This window comes from Oncorhynchus nerka, linkage group LG14 (assembly GCF_034236695.1).
Source record: "Oncorhynchus nerka isolate Pitt River linkage group LG14, Oner_Uvic_2.0, whole genome shotgun sequence".
Taxonomy (NCBI): domain Eukaryota; kingdom Metazoa; phylum Chordata; class Actinopteri; order Salmoniformes; family Salmonidae; genus Oncorhynchus; species Oncorhynchus nerka.
The window spans coordinates 32,494,195-32,519,627 of NC_088409.1; the positions used below are offsets into that span (position 1 = coordinate 32,494,195).

General features: G+C 45.1%; 1 protein-coding gene across 1 annotated transcript in view; it reads left to right on the forward strand.

Annotated features, from left to right (window-relative positions):
• ascc3 (activating signal cointegrator 1 complex subunit 3) overlaps positions 1-25,433 on the forward strand; it is a 200,279-nt gene that overhangs the window by 41,176 nt on the left and 133,670 nt on the right. Inside the window, exons 10-12 of the mRNA XM_065028002.1 lie at positions 7,114-7,317; positions 7,751-7,891; positions 20,207-20,371. Of these exons, the coding sequence (XP_064884074.1) occupies positions 7,114-7,317; positions 7,751-7,891; positions 20,207-20,371 (510 nt within the window). The remainder of the gene's footprint in view (positions 1-7,113; positions 7,318-7,750; positions 7,892-20,206; positions 20,372-25,433) is intronic.

A 25,433-nucleotide genomic window follows, 5' to 3' on the forward strand; every position in this document is an offset into this window, starting at 1 on the left:
TGTGAGAGTCCGTGTGTGTGTGTGTGAGAGTCCCGTGTGTGTGTGTGAGAGTCCGTGTGTGTGTGTGTGAGAGTGTGTGTGAGAGTCCGTGTGTGTGAGAGTCCCGTGTGTGTGTGTGTGTGTGAGAGTCCCTGTGTGTGTGTGTGTGTGAGAGTCCCTGTGTGTGTGTGTCCCTGTGTGTGTGTGTGTGAGAGTCCCTGTGTGTGTGTGTGTGTGAGAGTCCCTGTGTGTGTGTGTGAGAGAGTCTGTGTGTGTGTGTGAGAGTGCTCTGATAATGTCGGCGTGTGTGTTGTGTGAGACTGTGTGTGTGTGTGTGTGAGAGAGTCCGTGTGTGTGTGTGTGTGAGAGAGAGTCCGTGTGAGAGTGTGTGTGAGAGAGAGTCCGTGTGTGTGTGTGAGAGTCCGTGTGTGTGTGAGAGTCGCGTGTGTGTGTGAGAGAGAGTCCGTGTGTGTGAGAGAGTCGTGTGTGTGTGTGTGTGAGAGTCCGTGTGTGAGTCGTGTGTGTGTGTGTGAGAGAGAGTCGGCGTGTGTGTGTGTGTGAGAGAGAGTCGGGCGTGTGTGTGAGAGAGAGAGTCGGCGTGTGTGTGTGTGTGTGAGAGAGAGTCGGCGTGTGTGTGTGAGAGAGAGTCGGCGTGTGTGTGTGAGAGAGAGTCGGCGTGTGTGTGTGAGAGAGAGTCGGCGTGTGTGTGTGAGAGAGAGTCGGCGTGTGTGTGTGAGAGAGAGTCGGCGTGTGTGTGTGAGAGAGAGTCGGCGTGTGTGTGAGAGAGAGTCGGCGTGTGTGTGTGAGAGAGAGTCGCGCGTGTGTGTGAGAGAGAGTCGGCGTGTGTGTGTGAGAGAGAGTCGGCGTGTGTGTGTGAGAGAGTCCGTGTGTGTGTGTGAGAGTCCGTGTGTGTGTGAGAGAGAGTCGTGTGTGTGTGTGTGTGTGTGTGTGTGTGAGAGAGAGTCGGTGTGTGAGAGAGTGTGTGTGTGTGAGAGAGTCGGCGTGTGAGAGAGAGTCGGCGTGTGAGAGAGAGTCGGCGTGTGAGAGAGAGTCTGCGTGTGAGAGAGAGTCTGCGTGTGAGAGAGAGTCGGCGTGTGAGAGAGAGTCGGCGTGTGAGAGAGAGTCGGCGTGTGAGAGAGAGTCGGCGTGTGAGAGAGAGTCGGCGTGAGAGTCTGAGAGAGTCGGCGTGTGTGTGTGTGTGAGAGTCTGAGAGAGTCGGCGTGTGTGTGTGTGTGTGAGAGTCTGAGAGAGTCGGCGTGTGTGTGTGTGTGAGAGTCTGAGAGAGTCGGCTTGTGTGTGTGAGAGTCTGAGAGAGTCGGCGTGTGTGTGTGTGTGAGAGTCTGAGAGAGTCGGCGTGTGTGTGTGTGTGAGAGTCTGAGAGAGTCGGCGTGTGTGTGTGTGTGAGAGTCTGAGAGAGTCGGCGTGTGTGTGTGTGTGAGAGTCTGAGAGAGTCGGCGTGTGTGTGTGAGAGTCTGAGAGAGTCGGCGTGTGTGTGTGTGTGAGAGTCGGCGTGTGTGTGTGTGTGTGTGAGAGTCGGCGTGTGTGTGTGTGTGTGTGTGTGTGTGTGTGTGTGTGTGTGTGAGAGAGAGTGTGTGTGTGTGGGAGAGTCCGTGTGTGTGTGTGGGAGAGTCCGTGTGTGTGAGAGTCCGTGAGTGTGTGTGTGAGAGTCCGTGAGAGTGTGTGTCGGTGCGTGTGAGTCCGTCCATCCGTGCGTGTCCGTTTGAGTGAGTGAGTCCGTGCGTGAGTCCGTCCATGTGAGTTTGTCCGTCCGTGCTTTTGCATGTCAGTGTCCCCATGCGAGTGAGTGAGTGAGTGCGTACGTATGTCCGTTCTTGTGCGAGTGAGTGAGTCCCTGTGTCCCCGAGTGAGTGAGTCTATGCGTGTCCATGTGTGCGACTGAGTGAGTCCGTGAATCTCTGACTGAGTGAATGTGTGAGTGAGTGTCCCCGGCGCGAGTGAGTGTCCCCGGCGCGAGTGAGTGTCCCCGGCGCGAGTGAGTGTCCCCGGCGGGAGTGAGTGTCCCCGTCCGTGTGTGGGAGTGTCCCCGGCGGGAGTGAGTGTCCCCGTCCGTGTGTGGGAGTGTCCCCGGCGGGGATTTAATCCATTTTAGAATAGGTCTGTGAAGTAACAAAATGTGGAAAAGTCAAGATGTCTGAATACTTTCCAAATGCACTGTGTTAAACTAGGACAGGGAGGCAATTGGACAGAGACTGCTTGGTAGGTGTTTTAGATTTAGCTGTAGAATCATTTACTGGGATCTTTGAGTGTCTAATTAGTGAGTTTAGAGTGGCTGGTGGATTGGTTCTGTATTGCCAGTTTATTCCCAATCAGCCTGGTTGGCACATTTGGCCGTAGGCTGTGCTAGCACTCTAATAATGAGCCTGCTTGCTTCCATCGCACTCACTACACAGTACGGACTGGGAAATATATATATACACATACACATATATATATACACACATGCACACACACACACACACACACACAGAGACTACACTATGAACCGAGAGTGGGACACACAGACAGTACTGACTGGGATTGGGAAACACAGACAACACACACACAGATGTTCTGGGCCTGGATGGGTTCGATACTCCCACAAAATCTGTGGCGAGCGGTCACATTCCATCCAGCTTTCTCACTTTAACAGTGTTCACGGTATGGTCCTCTACATCTGGAACTAACAATGTTTTTAGTCAGGGGGTTAGGCACATGGGTGTATCAGAATGTAAAGTGATGTTTTTGGTTGAAATTAGTCAGTTGTACATGATGATGATTAATAGGTGGCGACAAAGCTAGAATGAGGCAGTCGTATCTAGGACATTTTTTAGATGGTCCCTTCAAATGGAATTGAGTTTTTTTTAAATCCAAAACGTATTTGTGGTCAAACACGTTTTAAAGTGAGCAGAGGTTCGGGAGAGAAGGGCTTTCATAAATGTTATGCTTCTGCTCCCAGCCCCCTCTGGACCTTTCCCATTCCTCCACTCACATCAGCACCACCTGATTGACATCCTGGGGAGAACCCTTTGATACCTGCATGGGTCTGTCTTTGTGGGGGAGTAGGGCTGGGACATTCCAGTAACTTCCCCCAAATTCCCAGGTTTTCCAGAAATCCCAGTCGGAGGATTCCAAGAACATTCCAACCACGGTTTCTGGAAAACCTGGGGATTTTGGGAAAGTTACTAGGATTTTTCAACCCCCAGGGGTGAGAAAAACAGGAATCTGAGATTGGTTCTGGAGGTGTGTTCTCTTTTTGAATGCCTGGGGGATTAAGTGTGTTTAAGACTTGTCATTGTAATTGAGTTGGAATCTTGCCTGGTGATGTCAAATGGATTTTGTTACTCAAAGTTTGGCCTTTAGCTCATAGAAACAATGTGATAATCCCAGAGTGCACACTGATGGACTGATCGCAGGCCTGTTCATAAACTCAGTCACAGGAAATAACTCCAACAAACTGAGGCCAGTTGATAAAACAACCATGTTGAATGTTCTTCTCATAAACGTGAGTTGTGGTGTCTACTGTTGGCAGTTTCTCTTAACCACATCTAACTGTAGGCCGTCATTGTAAATAAGAATTTGTTCTTCACTGACTTGCCTAGTTAAATAAAGGTTAAATAAAAACATTTAAACTGTTAGCTGTATTTGTGGCGTTTCATTTATTGCTGAAGATGTATAACCATGCTGGTGTTTGTTGCTTGGAGACAGGGATTTTTAATGAAATGAATGTTAACAGCTGCATATGGTAGTATCTCAAGTAGCCTACAGTAACGTTACCTCTTCAGTGAGTTACTGCTGCTTGGACCCCGGAGACGACTCCTGGCAGGGACAGCTGCATCTCCTATTGGAAGATTTACAGTGCATACATCTGATTAACAATGAAGCCAAACAGAGACGTTTTAAGAAATGAAGAAAATACATAAACAAAGCACTGAAGATTTTCAAGAAGATTATTAAAGGATGGCAACATCATATTTACAACATGTATGCATTAGCTCAAGGTGAATATTGGGGCAGGCATACATTTGCATGAATTAGCATGTTTAAGGAGTTTGGGACGCTGGCTCCTCGTTATCTACAGACAAAGTCGATAAATCAAAACAAAAGGGGGTCTAGCCACTTAAAGTGAACGTGTTTGCCACAGCGACACGTTGTGTGTGTTTGAGTCCTGGCAATTGTGTGTGTGTGTGCAGGAGCCGTGCGGAAGAGGGTGAAACTGTGCCGCTCCTAATTCAGAAATGCATATTTATAAATTAGTTGGTGCTCTCAGGACTTGGTCTTGGGGGAAATAATTGGTTGGACAGGAGGACGCTCCACTCGCCAGGGAGAGAGGATGAGAGGAAATCAGCCCTACAGTCATTTAGACTAGAGAGAAAGAATGAGTACAAAACAACACACTGCACTAATATCCATTCCTTTACTCGCTTAGTTTAAAGATCTGTCAAGATGGTGTGTATAGTATTGTCTTTCTCTCTTTTGCCCTCTTTCTTTTTTTTCTCTCTCTGCCTCTCTTTGTATTTCTCTCTCTGGCTGTCTCTCTCTCTGAATGAATGAACAAAAATATAAATGCAACAATTTAATAATTTTATAGTTTTATTTTATAGACTTATAGTTAATTGAAGGAAATCGGTCAATTGAAATAAATAAATTAGGCCCTAATCAATGGATTTCACATGACTGGGGAAGGGCGCAGCGATGGGTGGGCCTATGCTCTTCCAGGCCCACCCATTGCTGCGCCAATCAGAATTAGAGCGAGAGAGGGCTAGCCAACTAGCTGTCAGTCAGAGGCTCCTGCTACTCCACCGTTCGTTCTTTCGCCCAGTGCCATGTTGAAACCACAATCATCCTTCAGCCTTCCACCGGCTTAAGTGGACTCTAATAAAGTTGCTCTTTGATGCATTAATAATTTAACCACCTCCTGCCTTTGTCAGAGTTGGGTTGGGTTGTCAGGGCCTCGGGGCTGACTCCTGCCTTCATCAGAGTTGGGTTGGGTTGTCAGGGCATCGGGGCTGACTCCTGCCTTCATCAGAGTTGGGTTGGGTTGTCAGGGCCGCGGGGCTGACTCCTGCCTTCATCAGAGTTGGGATGGGTTGTCAGGGCTGACTCCTGCCTTCATCAGAGTTGGGTTGGGTTGTCAGGGCCTCGGAGCTGACTCCTGCCTTCATCAGAGTTGGGTTGTCAGGGCCACAGGGCTGACTCCTGCCTTCATCAGAGTTGGGTTGGGTTGTCAGGGCCACGGGGCTGACTCCTGCCTTCATCAGAGTTGGGTTGGGTTGTCAGGGCCACGGGGCTGACTCCTGCCTTCATCAGAGTTGGGTTGGGTTGTCAGGGCCTCGGGGCTGACTCCTGCCTTCATCAGAGTTGGGTTGGGTTGTCAGGGCCGCGGGGCTGACTCCTGCCTTCATCAGAGTTTGGTTGGGTTGTCAGGGCCGCGGGGCTGACTCCTGCCTTCATCAGAGTTGGGTTGGGTTGTCAGGGCCGCGGGGCTGACTCCTGCCTTCATCAGAGTTGGGTTGGGTTGTCAGGGCCGCGAGGCTGACTCCTGCCTTCATCAGAGTTGGGTTGGGTTGTCAGGGCAACGGGGCTGACTCCTGCCTTCATCAGAGTTGGGTTGGGTTGTCAGGGCAACGGGGCTGACTCCTGCCTCTTCTCTCCTCTTTGGCCCCAGTCCCTGGATGACACGCAGCACTCAAATTCTTTATTTTTCTGAGTGTCAGAGCGAAACTGGGAGGAAGAGTAGAGTGATGACATATTTTTAATGAATCCTTAAATAAATTATATTGCTGTCTAAGCTCAAGACATCCCAATCCACTCCGAGAGAGAGACTGAGTGAGAGAGAAAGAGTTGAGAGAGAGAGCATGAAGTAAAAGAAGGCTATAAAGTGAGTGAGAGGGAGATTGATGGACAGATGGGGACAGAGCACACACCTGGACCTGCAGTTCTGTGTCTCTTTCCCTAGGAGTGAGGGTGGCCGGAGCAGTTAACTGCCCACTCTGACGGCTGAATGTCTGTGTGTGTCCGAGTAGTGGGCGGTCGACTGGTCACGGATGCTGTCTTTCAGAAGGGCCATTTCTCTCCTTATCAACGTCGGTCGCCGGAAGATTGAGGCCTGTCTGTCACCCACGCTCTGTTACCATGGAGAAGTCAAGCGAGAAGTCAAGCGGTGGGCGGTGGGCAGGTTGATTGACATCTGTTCCCACCACTCAGGATTTAACCTCTCTCCTACTGGCAGTCAAACGCCTCCCCCTTCCCACACCCTGTCTGCTGCCACCCACTAGGCAATAGTAAATCATCCCCCATATAGCAGGGATCATAAACTAGATTCAGCCGCTGGATGATTTTTTTTCTTGAGCGGGGGGCCCGGGATATAATTGCAAATCATTTGTAGACTGAAAATTGACCACAAGAAGCCCAAACAGATATAATGTTTGACTAAAATAATCATTTCAGCCCTTTGCTTTAATTTATATACGATCAACTGTCTATTGGGAATACTTGAACAGATTTCTTTAATTTAAAATCACTTAGAGTTCATTTCCTGGTGTTTTTATTCTTTTGTGTCCAACAAATAAAATTCCCCCAAAAATGCTAAATTAAAAATGTCATACTTTTGCTCAGAAGACTGCCAGTTGGGAAACGTGCCCTATAATATGAGGAAAGTGGTCTGGCAATCAGTTGTAGATAGGTGTGTATGAGCGTGTGTGCGGTGGAGTGGTTTGTCAGTGTTCTCAATGTTCTTTCCACTATGTTACTCATCTAAAACCATTAAAATGTTCTGGTGACCCCCTCAATAAGGCCAACCAATGTTTGTCTTTACCCCGACCCCTAAACCAGTCAGCTGTGACCATCCCTCCCGTCTGCTCTGTCCTGACGTGTGTGTTAGACTTGTATCATCATGATCCCATGTCTGTCTTTGTAATGACTCCCATAATTACTCTGTGATTTTGAACCTTTTCTTATTATCTTCCTCCCTCTCACTCTCTGTTGCACCCTCTCTCGCTCTCTCGCTGTCGTTCTCTGTTGCACCCTCTCTCGCTCTCTCGCTGTCGTTCTCTCGCTGTCGTTCTCTGTTGCACTCTTGGTCTCTTTCTGTGTCTGTCTCTCTCTCTCGCTCTCTCTCTCTTTCATTCCCCCCAGATTGGTCAGTTGGTGTTTAAGGGGATGCAGCGTCTGAACAGGATCCAGTCCATAGTGTTTGAGACAGCCTACAACACCAATGAGAACCTGCTCATCTGTGCCCCCACCGGGGCCGGCAAGACCAACATCGCCATGCTGACAGTCCTCCATGAGATCAGACAGCACCTCCAACCTGGAGGGGTCATCAAGAAGGATGAGTTCAAGGTACCACTCAGCAAGACATACAAACATACAGTAGAACACATTTATTATTGGTTGTCCTTATAAAGCCACGCCCCCCACACACATACACACACATGTTCTAATACACACACATTCTAACACCACACACCCGATGCAAGCCAGCGACGATAGACACCTTTTCATACATTTCCATTAAACTTTCTTAATCTAAGTGGCCTGTTTCATATTTTTCAATAAATAGTGATTTATGCTGGTTGCCAGGGAACAAGTGATACTGTGCTGTACACTCATTTATCATGACTGTGACCTTTCACTTCCTCTCACTTTCTTTCTCTCCTTCTCTCCCCCGCTCTCCCTTTTCTCTCTTTATATATTTATCTCCCTCCCTCTTTCTCTCTCTCCTCTCCTACTCGCTCCCTCCCTTCCCTCCATCTCTCTCTCCCTCCCTCTGTAGATAGTGTATGTAGCTCCTATGAAGGCCCTGGCAGCAGAGATGACGAACTACTTCAGTAAGCGGTTGGAGCCACTGGGCATTGCTGTCAAAGAGCTCACTGGAGACATGCAGCTAACCAAAGGGGAGATCCTGCGTACACAGGTACTGTACGAACACACATGGGTGCGCAAGCACACACAGTTTCTGCGTAGGCTTTCCCTATGCTCCATTGGTCCAGAGTGGAGTTGTGTTCTGCCTCACGACTGTTCGCTAGCGCCTCCCAGTGGTTGGCTTTCAGCTCAGCTCGGCTGTCTGGAATACAGTAGCTCCGTACCCTCTTCACACTGAGCACGTTTACATGCGCTAATAATTCGATATTAAACGGATTATGACAGTAGGTCGGTTATGGCAATAGTCATGTAAGCACTTTACTCTGCTTATTTTAATCAGTGTAAGGTCAAAATCATAGTAAGCATACACCGATTAAAACAGCCGGTGTTCTGAGCAATCCTTTGAATTATTAGGACATGTAAATAAATTTAAAAAACACCTTAAATAAAGTTATAGCACTGTATTTCAAAATTATTTTGCAAGAGTGATGTTACTGTTTTTTTGGCAGGAGTAGTGTAAAGCTTGCAGCCATCGGCACAGTGGAAATGCGTTCTCTGGAGTGATGAATCACACTTCACTATCTGGCAGTCTGAAGAATAATCTGGGTTTGGCGGATACAAGGAGAATGCTAACTGCCCGAATGCATAGTGCCAACTGTAAAGTTTGGTGGAGGAGGAATAATGGTCTGGGGCTGTTTTTCATGGTTCGGGCTAGGCCCCTTAGTTCCATTGAAGGCGAACCTTAACGCTACAGCAATGGCATTCTAGACGATTCTGTACTTCCAACTTTGTGGCAACAGCTTGGGGAAGGCCCTTTCCTGTCAGCATGACAATGTCCTGTCAGCACAAAGCGTGGTCCATACAGAAATGGTTTGTCGAGATCGGTGTGGAAGAACTTGACTGGCCTGCACAGAGCCCTGACCTAAACCCCATCGAACACCTTTGGGATGAATTGGAACGCCGACTGCGAGCCAGGCCTAATCGCCCAACATCAGTGCCCGACCTCGCTATGCTGTTGTGGCTGTATGGAAGCAAGTCCCCGCAGCAATGTTCCAACATCTAGTGGAAAACCTTCCCAGGCAAGTGGAGGCTGTTATAGCAGCAAAGGGGGGACCAACTCCATATTAATTAGAGGTCGACCGATTAATCAGAATGGCCGATTTAATTAGGGCCGATGTCAAGTTTTCATAACAATCGGAAATCTGTATTTTTGGGCGCTGATTTGCCAATGTTTTTTTGTGTTTTTTTTACACCTTTATTGAACTTTATTTAGCTAGGCAAGTTAGTTAAGAACACATTCTTATTTTCAATGACGGCCTAGGAACGGTGGGTTAACTGCCTTGTTCAGGGTCAGAAAGTCAGATTTTCACCTTGTCAGCTCGGGGGATCTTGCAACCTTACAGTTAACTAGTCCAACGCAATAACGACTTTCCTCTCTCTCGTTGCACTCCACAACGAGACTGCCTGTTACGCAAATGCAGTAAGCCAAGGTAAGTTGCTAGCTAACATTAAACTTATCTTATAAAAAACAATCAATCATAATGACTAGTTAACTACACATGGTTGATGATATTACTAGATATTATCTAGTGTCCTGTGTTGCATATAATCTGACTGAGCATACAAGCATCTAAGTATCTGACTGAGCGGTGGTTGGCAGAAGCAGGCGCGTAAACATTCATTCAAACAGCACTTTCGTGCGTTTTGCCAGCAGCTCTTTGTTGTGCGTCAAGCATTGCGCTGTTTATGACTTCAAACCTATCAACTCCCGAGATGAGGCTGGTGTGACCGAGGTGAAATGGCTGGCTAGTTAGCGCGCGCTAATAGCGTTTCAAACTTCACTCGCTCTGAGCCTTGGAGTGGATGTTCCCCTTGCTCTGCATAGGTAACGCTGCTTCGATGTGGTGGCTGTTGTCGTTGTGTTGCTGGTTCGAGCCCAGGGGAGGAGCGAGGAAAGGGACGGAGGCTATACTGTTCAACTGGCAATACTAAAGTGCCTATAAGAACATCCAATAGTCAAAGGTTAATGAAATACAAATGGTATAGAGGGAAATAGTCCTATAATAACTACAACCTAAAACTTCTTACCTGGGAATATTGAAGACTCGTGTTAGAAGGAACCACCAGCTTTCATATGTTCTCATGTTCTGAGCACATATTGCCCTTTTACGTTCTTCTCCAACACTTTGTTTTTGCATTATTTAAACCAAATTGAACATGTTTCATTATCTACTTGAGGCTAAATTGATTTTATTGATGTATTATATTAAGTTAAAATAAGTGTTCATTCAGTATTGTTGTAATTGTCATTATTACAAATACATTTTTTAAATCGGCCGATTAATCGGTATCGGCTTTTTTTTTGGTCCTTCAATAATCGGTATCGGTATCTGCGTTGAAAAATCATAATTGGTCGACCTCTAATATTAATGCCCATGATTTTGGAATGAGATGTTCGACAAGCAGTTGTCCACATACTTTTGTTCATGTAGTGTATGTTTGAATTCATCTATATTCCAACAGTGTGCAACAATTTATCATAACCATTACAGATAACTAATTACCAAATTGCCTCATATATTCAGTCAATAGAAAAACAAGTGCCATTTAAGATTAATTTATTGAAACCGTAATATCAACTGGTTATATTATATCGTGGAACACAATCTTCAAAAAGGTAGTAACCTTAGCAGTGGCGCTTGCTTATAGAAGCATGGCTGTGCAATGGCATAGCCTTGTTTTGTTAATTTAGCAGACAAGACACACTTATTTCTCAAGCCCTTATCGCAGTCAATACACGCCTATGTTATATAACAGAATAAAATATAACAGAATAGTGAGAAGTGATTATTTGAAACGAGGCTCAATTTGGCGAATTGGGAAAAAAAGTCTGGGTTATTAAAAACGTGTTAATTAATAAGAAGGGACTAGAAGTGTCTTATGGTGAGCTACTGAGTGGCTAGGACAGGCAAGCCCCATACTATTGTGAAAGACTTAATTCTTCCTGCTGCCACGGTTATGGCTGGGACAATTTGGCATGGAATGTAGCTTGTGTATCCCATCAGTTATATCTGTTTTTATAGGCATTTATTTCTGTACACTCAGCATGCGTGTGTAGAGGGAGCGGTCGCAACGCAATTGAGTGAGTGAGACACGGAGGGGAATGGGAATTTAGGGAGAACTGTTTGATGCTTTTAGCGTGGTTTCTTTTTTGTTGTGCCCCACAAATGCTCATGTTCAAATGGAAAACTAGAGGCAAAGCAAATTAAAGTTGTCTTTAAAATAAAACTTAGACCACATACACTGAACAAAATTATATAAACGCAATATGATTTTAATGAGTTACAGTTTAAATAAGGAAATCAGTCAATTTAAATAAATGCATTAATCCATTATCTATGGATTTCACATGACTGGGAATACACATGTGACTCGTTTCAGGAAACTAGGAGTATGTCGCGGCCAATACCATTTGAATATAAACTTTTTTTAATCAAAATTAGTTTTTTGACAGAAATGCCTTCCGAAATGTGGACTTTCATCTTCCTTAATATCAAACGTGTATTTTTTATTTATTTTATTTTCTATCTATTTATTTATTTATTTATTTATTTCACCTTTATTTAAACCAAGTTGAGAACAAGTTTTCATTTACAATTACGACCTGGCCAAGATAAAGCAAAGCAGTTCGACAAACACAACAACACAGAGTTACACATGGAGTAAAACAAAAATACAGTCAATAATACAGTAAGTCTATATACAATGTGAGCAAGTGAGGTGAGATAAGGGAGGTAAAGGCAAAAAAAAACGCCATGGTGGCGAAGTGTAAATACAATATAGCAAGTAAAACACTGGAATGGTTGATTTGCAGTGGGAGAATGTGCAAGGTAGAGAGAGAAATAATGGGGTGCAAAGGAGCAAAATAAATAAATACAGTATGGAAAGAGGTAGTTGTTTGGGCTAAATTATAGATGGGCTATGTACAGGTGCAGTAATCTGTGAGCTGCTCTGACAGCTGGTGCTTAAAGCTAGTGAGGGAGATAAGTGTTTCCAGTTTCAGAGATTTTTGTAGTTCGTTCCAGTCATTGGCAGCAGAGAACTGGAAGGAGAGGCGGCCAAAGGAAGAATTGGTTTTGGGGGTGACCAGAGAGATATACCTGCTGGAGCGCGTGCTACAGGTGGGTGCTGCTATGGTGACCAGCCAGCTGAGATAAGTGTGGACTTTACCTAGCAGGGTCTTGTAGATGACCTGGAGCCAGTGGGTTTGGCGACGAGTATGAAGCGAGGGCCAGCCAACGAGAGCATACAGGTCGCAGTGGTGGGTAGTATATGGGGCTTTTGTGATTAAACGGATGGCACTGTGATAGACTGCATCCAATTTATTGAGTAGGGTATTGGAGGCTATTTTGTAAATGAGGATCGGTAGGATGGTCAGTTTTACAAGGGTATTTTTGGCAGCATGAGTGAAGGATGCTATGTTGCGAAATAGGAAGCCAATTCTAGATTTAAATTTGGATTGGAAATGTTTGATGTGAGTCTGGAAGTAGAGTTTACAGTCTAACCACACACCTAGGTATTTGTAGTTGTCCACATTTTCTAAGTCAGAACCGTCCAGAATAGTGATGTTGTTTCTTATCGATGGCGGTTAAGGACCGTTTAGGACCTTGACCGTGGCTGAGGTGCATCCATGAACAGCTCTGAAACCAGATTGCATAGCGGAGAAGGTATGGTGGGATTCAAAATGGTCGGTAATCTGTTTGTTGATATAGGTCTGTAGCAGTTTGGGTCAAGAGTGTCCCCGCCTTTGAAGAGGGGGATGACCGCAGCTGCTTTCCAATCTTTGGGAATCCCAGACGACACGAAAGAGAGGTTGAACAGGCTAGTAATAGGAGTGGCAACAATTTTGGCAGATCATTTTAGAAAGAAAAGGTCCAGATTGTCTAGCCCGGCTGATTTGTAGGGGGCCAGATTTTGCAGCTCTTTCAGAACATCAGCTGACTGGATTTGGGATAAGGAGAAATGGGGAAGGTTTGGGTGAGTTGAATGGGGGGGTGCAATGTCATCTGTAAATACGAATACAATTGTTAAGTTACTAGCCTAGTTGGTTTAGCCACAGACAAAATACAGCAACTTTCCAGCTAGCCATGATTTACTGAGATGAGTGTATCATGTAGTAGAACTGAAAAAATTTTGCTCTCCTCTTTCTGGGGGACCAAGTTTTGAAATCAGTGGAAATGGAGCATGATTGCTAAGGAGATGGAGAAAACACCTATCTCTGGATTACATCTTCAAAGTATTGGGCAACCATGGCATCTGTGACGAGGAGTAGCGTCCACCAATTATGTATACTGGTAAGATTGTCTAGCTAGCTACATTTTCAGATATTACATATTTCTAATTTGGCAAAGTTGTTTTCATTTCAAGTTAAAGTGTGCTGTTAGCTAGCTAGCTAATGTTACCTGTATGTTCTTATTATTTGTATCTCAGAGCCATTTGCTTTGCTAGTTATAGCCTAATGATAGCTAGCTAACATTGAACCTGGTTGGTTAGCTACCTGCAGATTCATGCAGGGTAGTAAAGTCATGAGTTGGGATTATGGTTCATTGTCTACCTAGCTAGCTAAATGTCTTAACAAAAGACCCCACTGTGCAAGTAACCATTTCAATAGAATGTCACTGCGACAACTGATGATAGCCAGAGCGAATTTACCAGCCACGTCTATCTACTACGATTTCAGTCACTCTCGTCTGAGTGTGCCAGAGCGCTCAACACCCGTTGAATATGGGCGGTGTCAGATAACATAAAAACAACCTAACCCGCTCTGCTAGGGCGAGTAAAATGGTCAGTGAGCTGTTCTCGCATCTGGAAGTAGCTAGCAAGGTAGCCAATGTTAGCCAGTTAGCTTGGGTGCTTGACTGCTGTTTTTAGGACAGAATGCTCAGCTCAACCTTTAAGGAGATGGGTGGGGCTAAAGCTTAAGAGGGTGTGAATGATGCTGAATGGGTGTAGATAAAGAAGAGCTCTCCTGTAGGTGCCAAAACATTAAATTAACTGACAACAGTTCTGGTGGACATTCCTGCAGTCAGCATGCCAATTGCACGCTCCCTCAACTTGACATCTGTGGCATTGTGTTGTGTGACAAAACTGCACATTTTAGAGTGGCTTTTATTTTTATATTTTTTATTTTAACCTTTTATTTAACTAGGCAAGTCCCCAGCACAAGGTGCACCTGTGTAATGATCATGCTTTTTAATCATCTTCTTGATATGCCACACCTGTCATGCTGTGTTGTCGTCTTAGGTCTCTCTTTATGTAGTGTTGTGGTGTCTCTTGTCATGATGTTTGTTTTGTCCTATTTATTTTTATTTTTAGCCCCTGTCCCCGCAGGAGGCATTTTGCCTCTTGGTAGGCCGTCATTGTAAATAAAAATTTGTTCTTGACTGACTTGCGTAGTTAAATAAAGGTTCAATAAAATAAATTAAAACCTGTCAGGTAAATGGATTATCTTAGCAAAGTACGTTTTACAGTATTGGGGGGAAAAAATGTTCATCTCTTGTTAAAGATTGAGATTTGACGTCCGTTCGAGTACTCATGCCCATCCCTATCATGTAACTGTACTCACTGTAGTGCCAACCACAGACACACACACACAGACTATAGTGCCAACCCCAACTATACTGTTCTGGCTCAGATCACTTTCTTTACATTGTCCATTCCAGTAACTATGGTGCGTAAACAGGCTAGCCCAGTACAGCTTGGCTTGGCTCGATAGGCTCAGTAGTGTGAAAAGGGTATCGGTCATAGCAGCTTATGGCTGTTATAGAGTAGCAGGGTTTACACAGCAGAGGGAGATCACATCAGCACTAGACTATCTGGGACAGAGATCCACAGGGCCAATGCCCGTGTCTGGGACAGAGATCCACAGGGCCAATGCCCGTGTCTGGGACAGAGATCCACAGGGCCAATGCCCGTGTCTGGGACAGAGATCCACAGGGCCAATGCCCGTGTCTGGGACAGAGATCCACAGGGCCAATGCCCGTGTCTGGGACAGAGATCCACAGGGCCAATGCCCGTGTCTGGGACAGAGATCCACAGGGCCAATGCCCGTGTCTGGGACAGAGATCCACAGGGCCAATGCCAGTGTCTGGGACAGAGATCCACAGGGCCAATGCCAGTGTCTGGGACAGAGATCCACACGGCCAATACCAGTGTCTGGGACAGAGATCCACACGGCCAATACCAGTGTCTGGGACAGAGATCCACACGGCCAATACCAGTGTCTGGGACAGAGATCCACACGGCCAATACCAGTGTCTGGGACAGAGATCCACAGGGCCAATACCAGTGTCTGGGACAGAGATCCACAGGACCAATAACAGTGTGTTACAGCGGATCTCCTCACACTGCACTTTGGGCTCAGTTAGGTTCAGGTCACAACACAGACTTCAGTCATACATCTGTAATTCTGCAGTGAAGAGTAGGAGACAATATTGTGTCCATGAATCACACAGCAACGTACAGAACTGCAGTATAGATAATGGTTGCTCTCCTGTCTTAGTTGAAAATAAAAGTCATAAAAGCAAGAATTGGCGATACATTCGAAGGCATGCGCTCAGGCACCACACACACACACACACACACACACACACACACACCCTCCAACGATGATAGTGTCCGTCTCCTGCTTTATGTTGGAGACTAGTGCAGTTCCTTATCTCTCTCTCTGGTGTCTTCCTGTACTTAATTGTCTGTCAGGCTTTATAAAAGGACTGTTCCTTCACTGCAACATACTGTAGCTACTGATAGAACTGATAAGCCATAGAGAAGCCAGCACAACCACAGAGTTTCTCACACTAGACAGTCATGCAGGGTCACTCACAGGTCAGAGGCATATTCTACATATTCGTCAATTGAGCAGAGACATTTTGCTAATTTCCTGCAATTCTATTACATTTTCTCATGGTTAATGCTGTGTTCTTTTGCTCAGACCTAATAAAATGAATACTGCTAAATTCATTGTTTTTGCAATTCTCCTGATTGTCTAGCTTTTATTTTGGTGTTAGTTCTCAAAGTTTATATTATCAAAAATATATAGGTCCATTATCTTTTCTGCATACTTTATCTGTTTGTAATCTATTAAGTTTACACTTAGTGTTTTTCCATTCAGAAAATGAATAACAAATAATATATATACATATATTTTTCTAATTTGTTAGGACATAAGCGTCCCAAAAAAACACTTAGGCAGCCCCACACTTAGGCAGCTCCATTCTCTCAGGAGGCGCGTGCGTGTTCTCTGGGTCTCCATATCTGATCTCTCTCTCCCTCGTCTATACTCACCCCCTCTTCATTTTCCTGATTCCTTGTTCTCAGCAGCCTTATTTGTAGTTGCCATGGTGACTACAGTTAGTTGTACTGTGAAATACCAAATTCATATCCTGTTTATTGTCCACTGTATTTGTGCCTTTGAAGGTGGTGCTTGTATTTTAGCGCGGGGGGAGGAGGAGGTGATGCTTTCAACATAACCCAGCAGTACTTTAGTCAAACTCATGTAAAGTGCTCTCCCATTTCAAAGTGTTCAACTAAGAGCCCTATGCTAGTTATGGATACAAAGACTACTCTGTTCTCTCCAATTAACAAGATGGCTGGATATATTGAAAATGTGATTGACATGAGTTGAGACTAACTCATATTTGAAATGTGTCTGTGGTCAGGAAAAACTTGCCACTCACAAAATGAAGTTGAATATATTGTTGTTGTTAGATTGGTTATGTCACTACGAGCATAACAAGTGGCATCTTTCAATTAAAACGATGAATCAATTGTCCAATCCAATATCCAATTGTAACAGCTCCCCAGCAAATCAACCAATTAGGTTGTTTGCCTCAGTGAGTGGCCTGTAAATGAGTTTGTTCTTGTCTCGAATGCATTTGTTAATAGCTCTATTAACCAGGTGTGTATTCTGTCAATGGTAAAATCATTAATATTTCCCACTACTTCTCCCTTGTTTTATATTGATTTCATTAAGTGTATATTTTCATTATTATTTTCCTCAGAGCGTTTGACTGTATGTGTGAGTCAACGTTGCGTGTGTGAAACAGGAAGTAGAAAGAGGATGAATGGGATTTGTGAAACAAAAAGGAGGGTAGAGTGAAGGATGTAGGCTAAACTCCTTCCCATCTAGTGAGCCCTTCACTGATGGAGGGGGTGAGAGGTAAACAGAGAGAGGAAGGACTAGGCTGAAAAGGTTGCCAAGAACAAGCATATCTAGCAAATCCAAAAGAGGATAGTAAAGCTTAGACTTTAGAGGTTCATAAACCTCCTGGTACTTAAGGATGGAGAGATGAAAGCAGAGGGAGACAGACAGAGAGAGAGAGATGTGAATCTTGAGAAATGAGGTCAACACCAGTTCATCTGGAGGTGTGTGTCTGCGTGTGTGTGTACGTGCGTTTGTTTCCTTGTGAGAGAGAGGGCACACACACACTTTTAATGAGGATGGACTGGCAGAGGCTCAACAATATTATCCTTACCCCCTACATACTCCCACCAACCAGCCTTGCTTCTCGATCTACCCAGACTGTAGAGCTTTGGATGAAATACAATTTCATGAAATGACCTGTTTCTGCTAGTGTGGAGTAAGTGTATTAAAACTCCAATAACAACTCCATTAAAGTTCACTAGGTACTATAAAGTTAGCTCTCTAGAGACCTCAGGGTAAATAAGGAGGATTTAAAAAAAATGTATCCTCATACATTTTTGTTATCTGAAACAACTTTCTAACAGACCTTTCTATTTGTCCTTCTCTCACTCACTCACTCACTCACTCACTCACTCACTCACTCACTCACTCACTCACTCACTCACTCACTCACTCACTCACTCACACCAGTGTTTGTTTCTCACTGTTTGCATATATGTGTGAAGTCATTGCTGTAGTTCGATACAGAGAAGATTAGCATTCCAGCAATATTATTCTGTTGCAATTTAATTTGATCTGTGAGAAATGAAGCTAATTAAGGACTTACTTTATATGTACATAGCTCCTCCTACATAACTACTTCCGTACATGCATTCCTTGTAGTAGTGTTGTACTGTTAGAAACGTACTGCACTGCTGGAGCTAGAAACACAAGCATTTCCCTGCAGCTGCTTTAACATCTGCTGGTCTGTGTACGCAACAAATAAACATCGATTTGATTTCTGTGTCTGCTATGTCGCTGCTATTGTCACAACTCCCATCAAAAACATGCAGTGGTTGTGCGCACACACAAACACAGTTGGATACATTTGTAGCCTGGACAAGCTATTAGTCGTTCACTTACAGTATGAAAGCAGTGAAACAATTCTACCCTCTTACCTTTCCCTCCTCGCAAACCCCCTCTCTCTCTGTGGCACTGATAGTTACTATGGTAACAGTAGATTTGCTTGGAGTGGCTGCTGGCTGGCAGACATGCCAGTGTGCGGGTGGGTGGGTGAATGAGCAGTGGGCGTGCTGGTTCTCCTAGTCCCTCTCCCTCAGTCCAGTGAGTAAATATTAACTTAATGACAGAGTGGCCCCCTGGTGCTCTGCTCCACAGACAGACATACAGAAAGGCACACACGCAAGACCGCCAGACAGACCGTCAGACAGACCGTCAGAGACAGGTAGACAGACAGACCGTCAGACAGGTAATTAGTAGATAAGTGGTAGTATGGGAAGACCTCGCCATGCCCCCGGGTTCCACATGGCTGCACACATCACTGTTACCACGCTGGGTAGAGCTGCCTGGGTAGAGCTGCCTGGGTAGAGCCCCCCTCATTAACATGGAGCTGGGGCTGAGTCACATCACATAGAAATATAGGGTCGGGTTCTCAGACACACATTAGGCTTAGTCCTAGACTAAAATGCTCTTTCAATGGAGATTCTCCATTCAGTATGATTTTTTTTCAGGGCTAGGCTTAATCCGTGTTCAAGAAAACCGCTCCGTGTGTTCCAGAATTGTTCTCATCCACTGGGTGCACGTTGGGTCGAGCTCCACTCATTATCATATGGCTGGGTCTGACCACCACAGATGAGCTGCATGCAACTTGCACATCAGAACAGTTCTAGGACACTATTTCTACGTGATCATCATGGAACGTTGATTTGAATGTGGATGTCCATTCTAGTAATTGTAAATGTTCTATAATGGAAACCCACTTTGACACAGGTCTTTATCCACCCCATTGTGTTCCAGGACTGCACTCTCTTCTGTTTCACCAACGCTGCATATTCACAAATATTGTGATTTATCTAGGGGAGAGTTTTTGAAGCACTGAAATCAATCCGTGGGAGTGTCTCCAACCATAAATGTAAAACACTTAGCAGCCAGTCATAGAAATAAATAACGAGGTCAATATCAATGTTATTAAAAACAATGCAAGGAAAATAATGAGGGTTTCCTGTTAAGTCAAATGGCGTCTTGTCATTGTTTTTGTTGTGTAATTAAAGAAAGCACTGTGGCCTGCTAGTTGTTGGTTTGGAAGCCAGAGCTTTCATTTAGATGAACCTGTAGCCTAATTAAGACAGCCACTTCTCTCCTCTCTGCTAGCACCGTGCCAGTCTCTAATGGCAATGTGTGTGTGGCCGTTTCCTCTCTGCTAGCACCGTGCCAGTCTCTAATGGCAGTGTGTGTGTGTGTGTGGCCGTTTCCTCTCCGCTAGTACCGTGCCAGTCTCTAATGGCAATGTGTGTGTGTGTGTGTGGCTGTTTTGTCTCTGCTAGGAAGGAGCGCCAGTCTGTAATGGCTAGCCAGATGGATTTAAATGCAAACTAGAGTGTAATGAACTGATTTTATAAAAAGTGTCTAATAGGAATTTCCACACACAGACAGCGCGCGCACACACACACACACACACACACACACACCGATGGGTTGGCAAACAGCTCGCACACCATTCATTATTCATTGTTCTATTTTTCTATAGTCAGACGCTTAATTGCACTAGAACGATGGTTCTGAAGGGCCCAAAGGGTCTGGGTTTTAAACGGGAACAGGTGAGATGATGATTAAGAAGATGACAAGGGAGAAGTGAGGGATGTGTAGAGGATAGAGGGGTGAACTGATAACACAGATGATGGATAGAGTGCTCTGGTTGCAGGTGGTGTATATGATGCGATTAGGGCCCAGTGTTTTCCTTGATCACGTGACCTGGACAGGAAGAACTCTGTCCCCTTGTTAAACACAGGACCCTGGTCTGATGGTAATGAATAACTCCTTGACCTAAATATGTTATGGATTTTGAGTATATGGGGCTGAACAGGTACTTCTGGATCGACACACAAATCAAGTCTGTCTGTGTTCATCTGTCTGTCACTGACGGTGTGCGTCCATCTGATTTTCCAGATGCTGGTGACCACCCCTGAGAAGTGGGACGTGGTGACCAGGAAGAGCGTTGGGGACGTGGCCCTGTCCCAGATTGTAAAGCTCCTCATCCTGGACGAGGTGCATCTGCTACACGAGGACAGAGGACCAGTTCTGGAGAGCCTGGTGGCCAGGACACTACGACAGGTTAGTCCCTCTCTTGTCTCAGCATTAGTCTCTAAAAAATATAAATATATATTGGTAGCACTGGTGCTCCCAACTTTAAAAGTTAGTAGCACAAAATAAAATGTAGGAACACCAGAAAAGCTGATTTTTAAATTGATTTGAGATAAAGCCTGTATTGGGCATATATTAATTATATCTACTTTTGAAGCACATGGTGTGGCTAGAAACTATAACCCTTTAAATACTTTGTTTATTGTCAATTATTATATATATATTTTTAACCTTACTTAAACAGTAACCTATCCAACAATAACCTATTAAAAGCAGTTCTGTAGCAATGAGGTTTGTGCAGTAGGATATAGGCCCAATACATTATCACTGCATATTGGCTATGCTGGAATTGACCTGCCAATGTTGTTCTTCTCAGATGATTTAAGTATTTCAAAACGTATGGTTTATGATCACACCGGTTCTAGATCAGTTGTTGTATGCCCAGCTGAGTGAGCATACATTTTAATAATGTGCTTTTTTATTTATTTCACTGGAGTGATGGTCAGTTTCAGCGGGGGGGGTGGGCGCAGCAGAGGGTCTGCCTCTCACCATCCCTCTGCTCTCCCTCCCTCCGCTGAGACTGACTGTGACCAAAAAGGGGACGTCTTCCAGCTGATGGTGAAACTCGAGTCTCATGCTCAAATTCATGTTACTCCTATGACCAGTGGAAGTGAAATATTCCTCCATATAAAAATAGACACAAGTTGCCAATAATAACAATGCAAGCATTTCGATACGCTTTGCTGCTCATTCATTGCAGCTGCAGTGCTGGTTGAAATGCGAGTGGAAGAAGGGAGAAGCTCATTTAATGGCGTATAAAAGTGTTCAATAAAAAGTGGTTACACTGTTGAATAAAACTGTAAACGTGAACTCACTTTGCTCTCTAGTCATTGTTTTAAAATCTCACATTATCAATTTAGCTGGGCATCGACTGCAGACACGGTAATCTGAGCCATCCGATTGGCCAGCTGTAGGCCTATAGGTGCACTTGATTTGCTCTCTGGGCTGGCGAGTATGGCACTCGGAGGCAGCGGCACAGCGAAGCCGAATCATAACAATTATTCTGGGTGATCACATGGTTTTGCAGTCTTACTGGTGCCCCCAAAATAAAATTCCAGGTCGTACAGCAAAATATTTTCGAGCATATGCGACCAAAATGGTCATGGTCTCCTCACCAAAATGGTCATGGTCTCCTCACCAAAATGGTCGCACTTTAGAGCCCTGGTCCCAGCCCTTATCCTACCCTGTCCCCCCCTTGTCCCCTCTCACCACACTAGCCTGGTGGTCAGCCCACTCCGACAGGTCAGTCCCTCCCTCTATCATTACACTAGGGTCTCCTCACCATGGTGAACATTATGCACAAGGACATTCATATTAATATTAGTACAACACAGTCATTCTCATTCAACCATATCAGGTTTCTGTCATTGTTAAACATTGTAAGGGTTTTGTCTAGTCTTGGTTTGTGGAGCTGTGTGTTTACCTCAGTCAGAGTCAGTGATTTAGCTTTAGTTAGCCTGTCTGTCTGTGGGCTGTGCTGCCTGTGCTTTGTGTTTCTGCGTCTGAGTGGGATGCCTGATTCCCTCTTATGATGATTGACAGCGTCCTGCTAGTGATCAGCCCGGCCGTTTGGGATATTAGAGTGATTATGCAAATTTAGACAGCCTGGGAAATGGGAGCCATCGTTCCGGAGTGTCCCGCAACCGTGTTCCATTGTGACGAGCCTGCGTCAGGTGTCAATCCCAGCCAGTGAGGAAATGAATAAATGGAGCGGGGATAGAGAGATGCATGGTAGGAATTTTCACGGTCTCCTAGGTGACGAGGGATTGGAATGATTATTTTTTTCCATGGGCAGACACACACACACATCAATATACCAATATGAATGTTAAAATATTGATGACCGACATAAAAGTTGGAGATGAAAGAGAGGAGTGTTGAGAGCAAAATGGAGAAAGAGACCGATCAGAGAGGGGAGAGACTGAGAGAAGGATACTGACAGGATATATTGCTGCTTTTTATTTATTTATTTATTTTAGTGTGCTGTGACGTCGGGGACCTCTGGGTGGGTAAGGTTAACCGCCAGGTAATTGAAGAGCAGTCTGTACGTCTGACCGCTGTTGACTCTGTTCACAGCCTATTCATATGCAGCTCTAGCTACTATTGCTGGAGAAGGGCTGAGGGAGTGTCCTGTGAGGCCACACCCCTACCTAGAGACTCTCCTAGACCGCACACTGCTGCCTCTTTGTCTGTCTCTTTGCATTTGTCTAGAGTGTTATAAACACTATAACTAGCGTTTGTCACGGAGCCGTGGGCTGTTATGAAGGCATATAACATGTCTTATAATGCATTATGACTGTTCATTTGGCCTATACACAGGCAGGTACTTCAGAGGCAGTGTGTTGAGTTTTTATGCACATAAAATCCAAGATGGATCCAACCGTCCTGAGTAGCACAGCAGAAATGTCTTTCCTGTGTTTCTCCAGCCAGCGTTTGTAATTAAGGTGTTTGTGCCATACTGGAGCCAACAGTCAACAGCACATTGGAAGGTGTCTTTAAGACACTGTGAATTATTGATTGGCGCACAGTAAGCAAGATTGTCGCCTCTGGAAGTACAAAAAGGAGTCCACCTCATCAATTTAACATGACGAGGTAGAGAGGAAACAACACAAGAGTTCTCCGAAGGAGAAGGACAGGGTCTTTAGTTCTCTGGTTTCCAAGAAGAGACAAATCAGTCAGAGCACAGACAGCACTGCAGACACTGGGCTCTGTTGTAGAGCCTTCCAGGGAAGTCTGTGGGGGTCCAGTAACCCTAAAGCTGTGGTCTGCTCTACAAGTCACAGTCATAACCCACAAATCATATCTCATATATGATCATATCAATATTTAGGTTAACCATCGAAGTTGCGGTAACTTTGATCCAGAACACACAGGAGTACATGGAACAACCAGACTTCAGAATGATGGTGTGTATCTTTATTGAGAAATTACAAGCTTAGATGGACCTCTAAACCATTGGAGAAACGCGCTCAGGCCACAGTAGAGAAATCCACCATATCTTATTCCTCCTCAACTGAACCCACAAATATACACACATAAGAAACCGGAGTCTTTCTCCCTCCCAAAGATGTTTAGTAATTGCGTTTTTCTTTTCTTTTTTTGGAAGTCGACATACTTAGCATCCATTCCTACCCACAATACTCCAGGAGTTGAAGGACCCCAAACCCATTGCACACATACCCCCAACCCGAACTACACACACACACACACACATAAACTCTCACACGCGCACACACACATCCCTCCTGTCCAATTACCGCTACACCCGACAGGCTAACCTAATTGTTAGTGTTTTCTGCTGGAGGAACCACGGCTGGTGCTCCTGACACAGGAGGAACAGGGTGCTTAAGTTCACATCTTTTAACCTCATGAATATGGAGTTCTCTGCCTCTAAATTAAGTTGAGGCTCTAAAGGATGTTTTATTTTCCTCCTTTCTCTTTATGTAAATATAGGATGATCACTGAAGCAGTTATCACGTGATGTTTTGCTTGTCAAAGTTTTAGTTTATTTAATTTTCTCCCGTCGTCAGGCAGACTCACCCCAGGCTTTATATTGCTCCGGAGATAAACATTTGGTTATTACCTGCATTTTAAAACCTGTTCATCACTGGAGGCATTAGTGTGGATGGCTCTTTGGTAAAGTATCATAGATGCAGAAGTGTTGAAAACTGTATAATGAACTATCGCTGATCATGTAATGTGTTGGTATTGCTGAAACATTGAATAGACTATCTGGGACAAAGCTCAGGGAAAGCAGCCGCCCTCGAGAGCCCATTAAGTGAGAGTAATGGAGAAATGGTGTGTGTAAGAAGCCCACTATCCACTCAACCAGGCTGACTTGGGCACTGTTAATGAACATAATGTGTATCTACAGTATGGGCCTCTTTGTTACCACTGTGCTGACACAGTGCTGTGTGTGTGTTAGGTTGGTCTGGGCCAGGACTATCGGCTGCAAGGGATTGGCTGGGCCCTATCTTGATAGAGGGTATAGACGGGTACTGCATCACATTAAAAGCCTTACCAATCTTCCCTGTCACACTCACCTCAGGAGGCAAGGAGATGGGCCTCTCACACATACACTCACGCTCTCTCTCTCGCTGCTCTTTGTCTGCATCTATCTGTTCTCTCCCTCGCTGCTCTCTGTCTGCATCTGTCTGTTCTCTCCCTCGCTTCTCTCTGTCTGCATCTATCTCTTCTCTCTCCCTCGCTTCTCTCTGTCTGCATCTATCTCTTCTCTCTCCCTCATTGCTCTTTGTCTGCATCTATCTGTTCTCTCTCCCTCACTGCCCTCTGTCTGCATCTATCTGTTCTCTCTCCCTCACTGCCCTCTGTCTGCATCTATCTGTTCTCTCTCCCTCACTGCCCTCTGTCTGCATCTATCTGTTCTCTCCCTCGCTTCTCTCTGTCTGCATCTATCTGTTCTCTCTCCCTCACTGCCCTCTGTCTGCATCTATCTGTTCTCTCTCCCTCGCTGCTCTCTGTCTGCATCTATCTGTTCTCTCCCTCGCTTCTCTCTGTCTGCATCTATCTGTTCTCTCTCCCTCACTGCTCTCTGTCTGCATCTATCTGTTCTCTATCCCTCACTGCCCTCTGTCTGCATCTATCTGTTCTCTCTCCCTCACTGCTCTCTGTCTGCATCTATCTGTTCTCTCTCCCTCACTGCTCTCTGTCTGCATCTATCTGTCCGCTCCCTCACTGCTCTCTGTCTGCATATATCTGTTCTCTCCCTCGCTTCTCTCTGTCTGCATCTATCTGTTCTCTCCCTCGCTTCTCTCTGTCTGCATCTATCTGTTCTCTCCCTCGCTTCTCTCTGTCTGCATCTATCTGTTCTCTCTCCCTCACTGCCCTCTGTCTGCATCCATCTGTTCTCTCTCCCTCACTGCCGTCTGTCTGCATCTATCTGTCCGCTCCCTCACTGCTCTCTGTCTGCATATATCTGTTCTCTCCCTCGCTTCTCTCTGTCTGCATCTAT